The 13,473-nt window shown below is 34.8% G+C and overlaps 6 protein-coding genes and 2 long non-coding RNA genes across 8 annotated transcripts in view; 7 read left to right on the plus strand and 1 right to left on the minus strand.

The window, feature by feature from the left end:
- The window catches only part of LOC135790340 (zwei Ig domain protein zig-8-like), a 33,609-nt gene extending 32,137 nt beyond the window's left edge, over nt 1–1,472 (minus strand). The window contains exon 1 of the mRNA XM_065300535.1: nt 1,100–1,472. Coding sequence (XP_065156607.1) covers nt 1,100–1,148 — 49 coding nt within the window. The 5' untranslated portion in view covers nt 1,149–1,472. The remainder of the gene's footprint in view (nt 1–1,099) is intronic.
- Nucleotides 1,473–2,107: 635 nt separating this feature from the next.
- On the plus strand, nt 2,108–3,129 carry LOC135790270 (uncharacterized). Its single transcript, XM_065300438.1, has 2 exons — nt 2,108–2,227; nt 2,285–3,129. The coding sequence occupies exons 1-2, from the start codon at nt 2,216–2,218 to the stop codon at nt 2,717–2,719; spliced, it is 447 nt and encodes a 148-aa protein (XP_065156510.1). The 5' UTR covers nt 2,108–2,215; the 3' UTR covers nt 2,720–3,129.
- Nucleotides 3,130–4,133: 1,004 nt separating this feature from the next.
- Nucleotides 4,134–4,903, plus strand: LOC135790654 (uncharacterized). The gene is made up of 2 exons (XR_010547848.1): nt 4,134–4,291; nt 4,362–4,903. It is a non-coding gene; the product is annotated as an uncharacterized lncRNA (long non-coding RNA).
- Nucleotides 4,904–5,671: 768 nt separating this feature from the next.
- Nucleotides 5,672–6,311, plus strand: LOC135790414 (uncharacterized). The gene is made up of 2 exons (XM_065300623.1): nt 5,672–5,722; nt 5,784–6,311. Exons 1-2 carry the CDS (start codon nt 5,711–5,713, stop codon nt 6,240–6,242), a joined length of 471 nt encoding a protein of 156 aa, XP_065156695.1. The 5' UTR covers nt 5,672–5,710; the 3' UTR covers nt 6,243–6,311.
- A 1,394-nt stretch (nt 6,312–7,705) lies between these two features.
- LOC135790434 (cuticle protein 64-like) lies at nt 7,706–8,355 on the plus strand. The gene is made up of 2 exons (XM_065300637.1): nt 7,706–7,772; nt 7,834–8,355. Exons 1-2 carry the CDS (start codon nt 7,761–7,763, stop codon nt 8,290–8,292), a joined length of 471 nt encoding a protein of 156 aa, XP_065156709.1. The 5' UTR covers nt 7,706–7,760; the 3' UTR covers nt 8,293–8,355.
- A 1,448-nt stretch (nt 8,356–9,803) lies between these two features.
- Nucleotides 9,804–10,437, plus strand: LOC135790425 (uncharacterized). Its single transcript, XR_010547762.1, has 2 exons — nt 9,804–9,844; nt 9,904–10,437. It is a non-coding gene; the product is annotated as an uncharacterized lncRNA (long non-coding RNA).
- An 854-nt stretch (nt 10,438–11,291) lies between these two features.
- On the plus strand, nt 11,292–11,969 carry LOC135790548 (uncharacterized). Its single transcript, XM_065300782.1, has 2 exons — nt 11,292–11,351; nt 11,410–11,969. Exons 1-2 carry the CDS (start codon nt 11,340–11,342, stop codon nt 11,941–11,943), a joined length of 546 nt encoding a protein of 181 aa, XP_065156854.1. The 5' UTR covers nt 11,292–11,339; the 3' UTR covers nt 11,944–11,969.
- Nucleotides 11,970–12,566: 597 nt separating this feature from the next.
- Nucleotides 12,567–13,306, plus strand: LOC135790517 (histidine-rich protein PFHRP-II-like). The gene is made up of 2 exons (XM_065300753.1): nt 12,567–12,682; nt 12,754–13,306. Exons 1-2 carry the CDS (start codon nt 12,671–12,673, stop codon nt 13,243–13,245), a joined length of 504 nt encoding a protein of 167 aa, XP_065156825.1. The 5' UTR covers nt 12,567–12,670; the 3' UTR covers nt 13,246–13,306.
- Nucleotides 13,307–13,473: the final 167 nt, after the last annotated feature.

Raw genomic sequence — 13,473 nt, forward strand, 5'->3', positions numbered from 1 at the left:
AACAAAATTTTATTTTTTGAAAAAAATTAATTTACATAATTGTTCTCCTGCATGTATCTACGTGAAATGTTGATTAGAGATTATTGAATTTCGTTGCGCGTGTTTTTGTTTATCGTGCTCATCAAAAACAAACAGTTTTTGATGATGACAGTTATTTGCTTTCAATGTACACGTTGAAAATGTTTATTTTTAGGCTCCAAAATTTTTATCGAAATTTATCCACAAAGTCAAAATTGGATACGTGCGGATATTATTACGTTAATTAGCCCGCCGGCATTGTAATTAATTATTTAATGCGCGCTGCATTACGATGTAGCGATCGGAGCGCGTTGTGTGGCCGTTATGATAAAACAATACTCCCACTATTTACGGTCACGGTGCTAGCAATAAACCAGCAAGCGTTGAGAGAGATGCAGGCGGCAGCGGGCGGGGGCGGCAGCACATTTTAGATTGCGCCCTGGCATTATTTTGTCGATTTGCATATTTGATTCTCGTCGCGTTCCTTGCGTCTGTTTATTCAATGTATGTATCAAACACAACAGGCCAACATGACGGGCTTCATATTCAGATAAATTGTTTTTAAAAAAACAACAAACGATATCGTATATTGTGAGCTTTTGATGGCTTTCATTACGATCGACAGAGTAGACGTGCAATGTGTTTTTAATTACTCAGCAAAAAAATATGAAATTTTTGAGAAAAATTTTTTTTTTTTTGGGAAAAATAGAATTCTTTTCATCTTACGCCGCAGGGCAGAGGCTCGGGTTATTGCTTTAATATTAGAAAGTCGATCGTTTATGAGATGACTGCACAAAAGCAAAAAATAAAATGTCTAGAGTCGCCAAGATGAAAGCGAAAAGTCGGATCTAATTAAGATTTGCGAAAAGTTTTAACTCAACTAGAAAAAATATAAAAACATGAAATTCCTGCAATCTCAAATACATTTCTCCACTTTCCGGGATTAAATTCTAACTGAAATCCCGCAAAACCGGAAAACCGGAAAATTAATTTATTTTTGATCTGTTTCTAAATAAAATAAAAAACTTTACTTGGTTAGATGATACTGGCTTGTGAAATTAGTTAATTAGCTTCAAGATACCTGAAGAAGTAACGACCATCACCATCGAGATAATCACAGACACCAACATGCTGCCCGGAGAGGAAAGTCTCCGATTACAAGAAGAAGTGACTACGCAGCGACGGCGGCAGTGAACACAAATTGCAGCACATCCTATTTTTTATCCCGCACACCGTTGGAGAGTCTTTTTTGCTAATACTATCCAATCATCCAAGCTTCACAGTTCACAGTTTTCCGCTTTTCCGGTTTCACTTGTTTACGAACTTTTTAGCTGGCGCGCGGATTACACTCACGTCGATCGGCACTGCGCGTTTGACACTGGCGGGAGCGGCGGCAGTAGGAGTAGCAACAGCGGCGGCGGTGGCTCTCCGGCGGCGGTTCGAGACGCTTGGCATCGCGGCGCGCTACCGACTGGCCTGAATTTCCACCGACCGCTTTCCACTGACATGCGCTCCTAAATCCCTCATATAAATTCCATACCTACCCGCCGCCACCGCCACCGCCAGTGGAGGCGGCCGCTGCCTTATAGTACCTTGCGTTATGGCAATCTCACAAGTCTGATAACTTTGTGATATTTTTCCGAGTAGGAAACTTTAATGTTTATTATAATTAAATTTGCTCATAAAAAAAGAATAAATTTAATATTAAATATTACAAGTTTTAAAAATCAAAGGTAAAGAACAGGTAAAAATATATTTATTAATAGTAATATCTATAAACACCCTGTATATCTTTGTGGAAACTCATAGTTTGGTATAAAACTTCATTACTTACCTTTAAACCATCATAAAACTCATAATAAATCAAAAATTTAGTGAAAAACCATTAAAAATGATAAAAAAGACACCATACCATCAATTTCATGGTGAGACTTCTTATGAATTACCCTGTATCATTGACTATACCTTCCAGAAACATTCCAGTAGTCCACACCAACTAAAACATTGTTTAAAAATATTTTTGTTTAATTTGTGATCTCATTAAAGATTCACTTAGTAACCTACCATCAATCTATGAAACAGGTTTGTGTGGTTTTTTTCCCTTATGCATTTTATTAAATTTTTACTATAAAAGACCTGCACCTCATCGATTTGAGTATAGTTGACTACCAACTGCACTTCAAACAACACTACCAATATGAAATTCTTGGTAAGTCCTAAGACCTTAAAGGTACCCTCAATACATTTTCTAAATTTTTACATTTAGATTGCTTTCGCCGCCGTTTTGGCCGTTGCCGCCGCTGTGTATGTCCCATACACTACTGGTGTAGCCACCTACACTCCATACGCTGCTTATGGTACCCACCATCTGTATAAACGTGGAATCTACGCTGCTCCAGTTGCTGCCTATCATGGTGCCTATGCCACACCATACGCTACCTACGGAGCTCATCACTTGTACAAACGTGGAATCTACACTCCATATGCCACACCAGCTTATACTTCTTATGCTGCTTATGGTACCCATCATCTGTACAAGCGTGGAATCTATGCCCCAGCTGCCTACCACACCGCTTATACCACCCCATACACTTTCGGAGCTCACCATTTGTACAAGCGTGGAATCTACACCTCATATGCCGCCACCCCTGTTGCCCACACCGCCTATAACACCCCATTCGCCGGACACCATTACTATTAAAATGTGATTGTTATATTTTGAACAGTTTTATGATGACGACATGAATAAAAAATGAATATATATTAAAATTATGTTTTATAATTATTTTGAAGTCAATATTTGCTTTGAAGGTTAAATTTAGATTTAGAAATTATATTAAGATCAATATCAATGTCAATGTCAACAAGTCAACAACTTGTATTGCAAGCTACGAAACAGTTAGAAACAACTTAACGAATACGAAGTTTTTTTTTTTGGTGTACGAGTAGTTTTATCGGATTGAATAATCTCAATCTTAAAACGTTAAAAATCGAAAGTTGTTTTATGTTTTATGTTTGATGTTTTAGTGTTTAGCATTAACACTGGGTAACTGTGTTATTATCCTAATATGCCATAAATTAACATAAATAATAAACAAATAAAAATGCTAATCGGTTCCCGTGCGCAACCTATACTTAAGTAATATTTTATCCCTACTAATATTATAAATGCGAATATCCTGATGTTTGTTACACTTTCACGAAAAAACTACTTAACCGAACATCATGAAAATTTGTACACATATTCTTAGTGGTCCCCGAATGGTTATAGGCTACTTTTTATTTAATAAAAAAAAATTATTTTTTAAATAAAATAAAGAAATAGTTTAGCCAATAGTACCTCTGCATCTGGCTATTAGACTACTTTAACGCCATCTAGCATTCCAGCAATGAAGCTCAAACCTAAGTACTATAGTACCATCACACTGTATTATCACACTGTATTACCGACAGCTACGTCAACATCAAATCCAATTGACTACACTATGGAGACTGTACACTATACTTCCATAGACTATACTTTCAGCCATTTTAAACTTCCTGCCATTCTATTTCATTGTTACTTCTTCTGTGACTACAGACGCGTACAGAAGCAACTTCATTATTTTGGATATTCGCGAGCGAAGCCGCGGGTTAAAGCTAGTAAAATATAAAAATAAACATAATTTTAGGTTAGGAGACAGGATATGATGTATATGAAGATTGTGCACTTGTAGCAATAATTCTCTATGAACGTATAGAAACAATATAAGACTTAAAACAATTAAACGCAACAATGTGCTCTGCAGTCGCAAGCAGTTTGTGACTAATTAATGCAATACACTAACAGTCTAACAGAATTAATTCGGCTCGGCAGCGAGGCAAACTTGTACGCATGTAAGCAGTGTAAGACGTTGTAAGACATAATACACACACACACACACACACACATAATTACATGTTATATGTTGCTGGTGTAATTTCGGAAATATGCACACGGTGCACGGATGCATAAAGTTTGAGAATGTGAATTGAAAAGTTGGGCATGCGCTGTAAATTAATCGCAAATTGCTTAAATTAGTGTTTGGGTATTAGGTATTTGTGTGTGATGAAAAAGTTGACTTTGTTAATGCAAATTCAGGTTGTGAAGTTGTGAAGATTTGAATGGCCTTGCACTTGAGTGACTTTTTTGGGTGATTTTTGGGTATAAATTTTGGGTACTTTGAGGTTTAGAGCACAGTTTACCTTTAGCCACAGTCTAAACAACAACTAAACACTCACCATGAAATTTTTGGTTAGTTATAAAGTTTAGTACCGTATTAAAAGGATAATTGTTAATTAAATTTGTTTTGATTTGATTACAGATTGCTTTCGCCGCCATCTTGGCCGTTTCCGCTGCTGTGTATGTAGCCCCAGTTGCTCATTATTCTGCTGCCGCCTACACTCCTTATACTTTTGGAGCTCATCATTTGTATAAGCGTGGAATCTACGCCGCCCCAGTTGCTGCCTATTCCCATGCCTATGCTACTCCATATGCTTTTGGTGCCCATCATTTGTACAAACGTGGAATCTACGCTGCTCCTGTTGCTGCCTACCATGGTGCCTATGCTACCCCATACGCCTTCGGAGCTCACCATCTGTATAAACGTGGAATCTATGCTGCCCCAGTCGCTGCCTACTCCCACGCTTACGCCACCCCATATGCCTTCGGTGCCCATCACTTGTACAAACGTGGAATCTACGCCGCTCCTCTTGCTTACACCGGATACTCCCACGCCGCCTATACCCCATACACCGGCTATTATTGAGCGAAAATTGAAACTGGAATGATCTATTAGTTACCTTTTACAATGTCAATGTAAATAAGATGATTACGAAAAATAAACATAAAATTTTACGAACAGAATGAATATTATTATTATTAATATTATTTATATTTATAAGAATTTATTACTAGATTATAACATCAGGCGGATATTGATATTCATTTTGATGACTTAACATAAGTCATATCTACTATGAGACATATTGGAGCATAAATATGCATAAAGAATAAATGTTTATCATAGTTAATTTTTGATCTAGAACTTGACTTAAGTATACGTACTTAGGTACATACTTAAGAAATTTTTCTTCTTCCACCTTTAAAGCGCCAGTTTATACACGGTTTTAGACTCAAAAAGTGGTACTTTATATACGGACGGCCAAGCCGTACATAATATTCATTATACAACTATAAACAATCAATTAAAATAAAATAACCAATAAAACACAGTAAATATTAGATTTACTTAAGTTACTTTCATATTACTTAAGTCAGTTATCTTCTGGATCTATAAACTACTCCAAAATTAATTTGACGTAGAAATATGATAGCAACATATTGAAACTTAATTAGATGCTTAAAAAAGAAATAGTTATAGTTAATTATGTGTATATCTTGTTTAAATTGAATAATTTTATTGCAAATTAGGTAAACAACAAAATAAATCTGATTATTTTTGCATAGTTTTATGTTATATTTTTTTTAATTATAAGTTTTTATAAGTTATGTTGTTGACTTTGCAAACTACTCATAGATGCATTTTTCTTAAGTTTTTTCAAACTGATAAAATATTACCTTGTTCTCGCTTAGGTAAAAATTTAGTATAAATAGCTGCTGAGTTGTAGGTAAGATCACAGTTGAGTTTTAGCAGCAGTCTAAACAACAACCATGAAATTCCTGGTAGGCTATTAATTTGTTTAAACAGTATATCATTTATTAATAATTTTATTGTTTATTATAGATTGCGTTCGCAGCCATCTTGGCTGTTTCCGCTGCTGTTTACGTAGCCCCAGCTTATCATGGTGTAGCCGCCTATGGTGCTTACACCCCAGCTGCCTACCATGGAGCTTACGCCACCCCATACGCTGGTATCTACGGTGCCCATCATCTGTATAAACGTGGAATCTATGCTGCTCCAGTTGCTGCTTACCATGGTGCTTATGCCCATGCTGGTTATGCCCACCATGCTTATGCTACACCATACGCTGGAGTCTATGGTGCTCACCATCTTTACAAACGTGGAGTGATCGCCGCCCCAATCGCCTATGGTGCTTATGCTCATGGTGCCTATGCCCATCATGGTTATGCTCACTCCGCCTATGCTACCCCATACGCCTTTGGTGCCCACCATTTGTACAAGCGTCAGATCAATGGCCCGCCCTTGATTTCTTCTTTATTTGGAGGTGGACTAGGTCATTAGTTACCTTTTGAACCGTTATTGTAAATAAAATAATTATGAATAAATATTAATAAAAATTTACAAATTGTATTAATATTAGTATTATTATAATTATATTCTGAATTACGTATATATTTTTTTATTAAATAAGTATAATGTAGCAAGAGATAAAATAGTTCAACAATTAATTCCTAGATTGCAGCACCAGAACTACAGTGAGATTTATTTTCATGACTTAAGTCGTTTACTGAATCCATCTTATCGGCCATGCATGTTACGCATAGCATAGATATAAATATTATACGTATTTGTGAGACACATACAGGGTACTACCGCACACAAGCACAAACATACTGTAAATGTAATCAATTATAGTATATAGATATAATTTGAAACTATACTTAAGTATACTTCATACTTAGTTGTAGATGTAATATGACGAAAATAGGACTTATACTCGTACAGTGATATGCAGTTAAGAAAATGTCCAAATAAAAACCAAATATCAAATTTACTTAAGTCAGTTAGTCATGTTCCTGCGCAATAATATGTTCCTGCTACATGAAACTATAATAAAATGATAATGAATAATTTAATTAACTTTTAGCTTTATTTAACATTAGCTCTAACCCGCTGCTTCGCTCGCGAATATCTAAAATAATGAAGTTGATTCCGTACGCGTCTGTAGTCACAGAAGAAGTAACAATGAAGTAGAATGGCGGGAAGTTTAAAATGGCTGAAAGTATAGTCTATGGAAGTATAGTGTACAGCCTCCATAGTGTAGTCAATTGGATTTGATGTTGACGTAGCTGTCGGTAATACAGTGTGATAATACAGTGTGATGGTACTATAGTACTTAGGTTTGAGCTTCATTGCTGGAATGCTAGATGGAGTTAAAGTAGTCAAATAGCCAGATGCAGAGGTATTATTGGCTAAACAATTTCTTTATTTTATTTAAAAAATAATTTTTTTTCTTAAATAAAAAGTAGCCTATAACCATTCGGGGACCACTAAGAATATGTGTACAAATTTTCATGATGATCGGTTAAGTAGTTTTTGCGTGAAAGTGTAACAAACATCAGAACTTTCGCATTTATAATATTAGTAGGGATTATTTATATGTATATTTTGTTTAAATTGTACAATTTTATTGCAAATTGAGTAAACAACAAATAAAACTGATTATTTAAATAGATTAATAGATTAAATAGATGTTATCGACTCTGTTTGGTAACTATTTTTTTTTTGTTTTGAAGTAATTTTTGTATATGAAATAATATTGAATAATTTATTACAAATTAGGTAAACAACATAATAAATCTGATTATTTTTGCATAATTATATGTTATAATTATTTTATTAAAAGTTTTATAAGTTATGTTGTTGACTTTGCAAACTACTCATAGATGCATTTTTCTTATTTTTTTCAAACTGATAAAATATTACCTTGTTCTCGCTTAGGTAGAACTTTAGTATAAATAGCTGCTGAGTTGTAGGTAAGATCACAGTTGAGTTTTAGCAGCAGTCTAAACAACAACCATGAAATTCCTGGTAGGCCATTAATTTGTTTAAACAGTATATCATTTATTAATAATTTTATTGTTTATTATAGATTGCTTTCGCAGCCATTTTGGCTGTTTCCGCTGCTGTTTACGTAGCTCCAGCTTATCATGGAGTAGCTGCCTATGGTGCCTATGCCCCAGCTGCCTACCATGGAGCTTACGCCACCCCATACGCTGGTATCTACGGTGCTCATCATCTGTATAAACGTGGAATCTACGCTGCTCCAGTTGCTGCCTACCATGGTGCTTATGCCCATGCTGGATATGCTCACCATGCTTATGCTACACCATACGCTGGAGTCTATGGTGCTCACCATCTTTACAAACGTGGAGTGATCGCCGCCCCAATCGCCTATGGTGCTTATGCTCATGGTGCCTATGCCCATCATGGTTATGCTCACTCCGCCTATGCTACCCCATACGCCTTTGGTGCCCACCATTTGTACAAGCGTCAGATCAATGGCCCGCCCTTGATATCTTCTTTATTTGGAGGTAGACTAGGCTATTAGTTACCTCTTGAACCGTTAATGTAAATAAAATAATTATGAATAAATATTAATAAAATTTACAAATTATATTAATATTAGTATTATTATAATTATATTCTAGATTACGTATATATTTTTTATTAAATAAGTATAATGTAGCAAGAGATAAAATAGTTCAACAATTAATTCCTAGATTGCAGCACTAGGACTACAGTGAGATTTATTTTCATGACTTAAGTCGTTTACTGAATCCATCTTATCGGCCATGCATGTTACGCACAGTATAGATATAAATATTATACGTATTTGTGAGACACATACAGGGTACTACTTCACACAAGCACAAACATACTGTAAATGTAATCAATTATAGTATATAGATATAATTTGAAACTATACTTAAGTATACTTCATACTTAGTTGTAGATGTAATATGACGAAAATAGGACTTATACTCGTACAGTGATATGCAGTTAAGAAAATGTCCAAATAAAAACCAAATATCAAATTTACTTAAGTCAGTTAGTCATGTTCCTGCGCAATAATATGTTCCTGCTACATGAAACTATAATAAAATGATAATGAATAATTTAATTAATTTTTAACTTTAACTTATTTAACATTAGCTCTAACCCGCTGCTTCGCTCGCGAATATCTAAAATAATGAAGTTGATTCCGTACGCGTCTGTAGTCACAGAAGAAGTAACAATGAAGTAGAATGGCGGGAAGTTTAAAATGGCTGAAAGTATAGTCTATGGAAGTATAGTGTACAGCCTCCATAGTGTAGTCAATTGGATTTGATGTTGACGTAGCTGTCGGTAATACAGTGTGATAATACAGTGTGATGGTACTATAGTACTTAGGTTTGAGCTTCATTGCTGGAATGCTAGATGGCGTTAAAGTAGTCAAATAGCCAGATGCAGAGGTATTACTGGCTGAACATTTTCCTTATTTTATTTAAAAAATAATTTTTTATTAAATAAAAAGTAGCCAATAACCATTCGGGGACCACTTAGAATATATGTACAAATTTTCATGATGTTCGGTTAAGTAGTTTTTGCGTGAAAGTGTAACAAACATCAGGATTTTCGCTTTTATAATATTAGTAGAGACTATTTATGTGTATATTTTGTTTAAATTGTACAATTTTATTGCAAATTGAGTAAACAGCAAATAAAACTGATTATTTAAATAGATTTATGTTAATTTTTTTTATTACTGTCTTAATACGTCGATGTTATCGACTCTGTTTAGTTACTGTTCTTTTTGTTTTGAAGTAATTTTTGTATATTAAATAATATTGAATAATTTATTACAAATTAGGTAAACAACATAATAAATCTGATTATTTTTGCATAATTATATGTTATAATTATTTTATTAAAAGTTTTATAAGTTATGTTGTTGACTTTGCAAACTACTCATAGATGCATTTTTTCTTAAGTTTTTCAAACTGATAAAATATTACCTTGTTCTCGCATAGGTAAAAATTTAGTATAAATAGCTGCTGAGCTGTAGGTAAGATCACAGTTGAGTTTTAGCTGCAGTCTAAACAACAACCATGAAATTCTTGGTAGGTTTAATTTGTTTAAACAATAGAAAATGTGTTAATTATTACATTGTTTATTATAGATTGCTTTTGCCGCCGTTTTGGCTGTTTCCGCTGCTGTTTACGTAGCCCCAGCTTATCATGGTGTAGCCGCCTATGGTGCCTATAGCCCAGCTGCCTACCATGGAGCTTATGCCACCCCATACGCTGGTATCTACGGTGCCCATCATCTGTATAAACGTGGAATCTACCCTGCTCCAGTTGCTGCCTTCCATGGTGCTTATGCCCATGCTGGATATGCTCACCATGCCTATGCTACCCCTACGCTGGTGTCTATGGTGCCCATCATCTCTACAAACGTGGAGTGATCGCCGCCCCAATCGCATATGGTGCTTATGCTCATGGTGCCTATGCCCATCATGGTTATGCTCATTCCGCCTACGCTACCCCATACGCCTTTGGTGCCCACCATTTGTACAAGCGTCAGACCGATGGCCAAAATGCCTATAAGAGTATATCTCTTTTGTCTGGAGCTGGACTAGGTCGTTAGTTACCTTTTGATCAGTTAATGTAAATAAAATAATTATGAATATGTATTAATAAAAATTTACAAATTATATTAATATTATTATTATTATAATTATGTTCCGGATTATATATAGTTTTCTTTGTTTAATAAATAAGTATAATGTAGCAAGAGACAAAATAGTTCAACAATTGATTCCGAGATTGCAGCACTAGGACTACGGTGTGATTTATTTTCATGACTTAAGTCGTTTACTGAATCCGTCTTATCAGCCATGCATGGTGCGCACAGTATAGATATAAATATTATAGGTATTTGTGAGGCATTTATTTTGCACAACTACACACAGACACAAACAGTTTGTAAATGTAATCAATTATAGTAAATTTATTATTTGAAACTATACTTAAGTACATGTACTTCATATTTAACTGTAGATGCATTATGGCACAGATAGAATTTTTACAGGTATATGCATTCAATATAATAACCAAGTAAACACTTAATTTTTAGTTTACTTAAGTCACTTGAGTATTACTTAAGTCACTTGAGTATTACTTAAGTTAGTCAGTCATGTTCCTGACTTTTATTGTACTCTCAATTTGATTTTGCACAAAAATATGTTCCTGCTATATGAAACTATAATTAAAGGACAATAAATATTTTTATTAACGTATAACTTTATTTAATTATGTGTATGTTTTGTATAAATTGTACAATTTTATTGCAAATTGAGTAAACAACAAATAAAACAGAATATTTAAATAGATTTATGTTAATTTTTTATTTACTGGTTTAATAAATCCATGCTGTTGACTTTGTTTAGTTGGTATTATTTTTTGTGTAAACTTTTAAGTAAGTTTTTATATGAAAAACATTGTGTTGTCCTTGATTAGGTAAAAATTGAGTATAAATAGTTGCTGAGCCGTTGGTAAGATCACAGTTGAATTTTAGCTGCAATCTAAACAACAACCAAACCACCCAACAACAAACATGAAATTCTTGGTAGGTTAAATTTGTTTAAACAATAAAAATGTATTAATTATTACATTGTTTATTATAGATTGCTTTCGCCGCCGTTTTGGCCGTCTCCGCTGCTGTTTACGTAGCTCCAGTTCATCATGGTGTAGCCGCTTATGGTGCTTACACCCCAGCCTACCATGGTGCCTATGCCACCCCATACGCTGGTATCTACGGTGCTCATCATCTGTATAAACGTGGAATCTACGCTGCTCCAGTTGCTGCTTACCATGGTGCCTATGCCCATGCTGGTTATGCTCACCATGCCTATGCTACTCCATACGCTGGAGTCTATGGTGCTCACCATCTCTACAAGCGTGGAGTGATCGCCGCCCAGTTGCCGCCTATGGTGCTTATGCTCATGGTGCCTATGCTCATCATGGTTATGCTCATTCCGCCTACGCTACCCCATATGCCTTCGGTGCCCACCATCTGTACAAGCGTGGAATCTACGCCGCCCCAATTGCTGCCTACCATGGTGCCTCTGTTGCCCACACCGCCTACAACACCCCATTCGTCCCACGTTACTACTATTAAATGTATAAGATGTATAAAATGTTATGACCATTACTTATAAGCAATAAAAATATAAAAATCTAAAAACATTTTGTTTTATTTATTTTTAATATTATTGGAATATTAAACGAAAAGCACAGTCACAAGTACTAAAATATTTATTGACTTTCAGTTTCAAACAAATCATTCGAATAAAACTTAAAAACTCAATTTAGATTTGTTTTTCTTTGTTATTGTTTCTTTTGGTATCAAGTCAAGTTTTCTTAAAACAAACACGCACAAAATGTTTTACCTGTTACATTTAATTCCGTACCAAACATACTATACTAAATTTTTAAAATTTGTATAATAAATCAACAATGTAGCTAAATATAACATATTTTTAATTAAATTTTTATAAATAATTTATTTCTATACTTATATTAATATTTTAATTGACATTTTTCTTTTTTATCTTCTGATTAAAAAAATGTATAACATAAATATTTCTTTGTGAGTTGCGTGACCTTGAAATAGGCTTATTCTGGTTTTGATTGTTATAAATATTTGCAATAATAAATATATGTAAATTGTCTTCCGTCGATAGTTGTTTTTAAACAGGTAGTCCACAAAAAAACTTCCAAAAAACTAAGCATTGTTTTGATTATAAATTAGCAACAAAAACAACAATTATTTGACCTTCAATATGTCTTGTAGAGCATATTTTTCATATAAATAGAGCAGGAATATTTCGTTAGATCACAGTTGAATTTTAGCTGCAGTCTAAACAACAACCAAACAAACTCACCATGAAATTCCTCGTAAGTTTTTCATCTAAGGATTTGATCTACAGCTTACATATTTTCCTATAATAAAATTTTCATTGTTTTAGATTGCTTTCGCCGCCGTCTTGGCCGTCTCCGCTGCTGTTTACGTAGCCCCAGCTTATCATGGAGTAGCCGCCTATGGTGCCTACACCCCAGCTGCCTACCATGGTGCCTACGCCACCCCATATGCTGGTATCTACGGTGCCCACCATCTGTATAAACGTGGAATCTACGCTGCTCCAGTTGCTGCTTACCATGGTGCCTATGCCCATGCTGGTTATGCCCACCATGCTTATGCTACTCCATACGCTGGTGTCTATGGAGCTCACCATCTTTACAAGCGTGGAGTGATCGCCGCCCCAGTCGCCTATGGTGCTTATGCTCATGGTGCCTATGCCCATCATGGTTATGCCCATTCCGCATACGCTACCCCATATGCCTTCGGTGCCCACCATCTGTACAAACGTGGAATCTACGCTGCTCCTTTGGCTTACCATGGTGCCTCTGTTGCCCACACCGCCTACAACACCCCATTCGTCCCACGTTACTACTATTAAATGATTATGACTATTAAATGTTACCGACAAGATTGTATAGATTAAAATAAATAAATAAAAATTAAACAAATTTTTATCTAGTTCATGTTATCCTATATATTATCTTCCAGACAGTGCTTATAATACTTAATTAAATATATTGCAATATACTTTATGAAATTCAAATTAATATAAATTTACTCAAATATTTATTTCTATTAAGGTATATTTTTATATTTGTATAATTAA

This window comes from Atheta coriaria, unplaced genomic scaffold, assembly GCF_025399875.1.
Source record: "Atheta coriaria isolate IRGN ID8LTWV9N9 unplaced genomic scaffold, Caltech_Dcor_3.1 hic_scaffold_4_pilon, whole genome shotgun sequence".
In the NCBI taxonomy this organism is placed as follows: domain Eukaryota; kingdom Metazoa; phylum Arthropoda; class Insecta; order Coleoptera; family Staphylinidae; genus Dalotia; species Dalotia coriaria.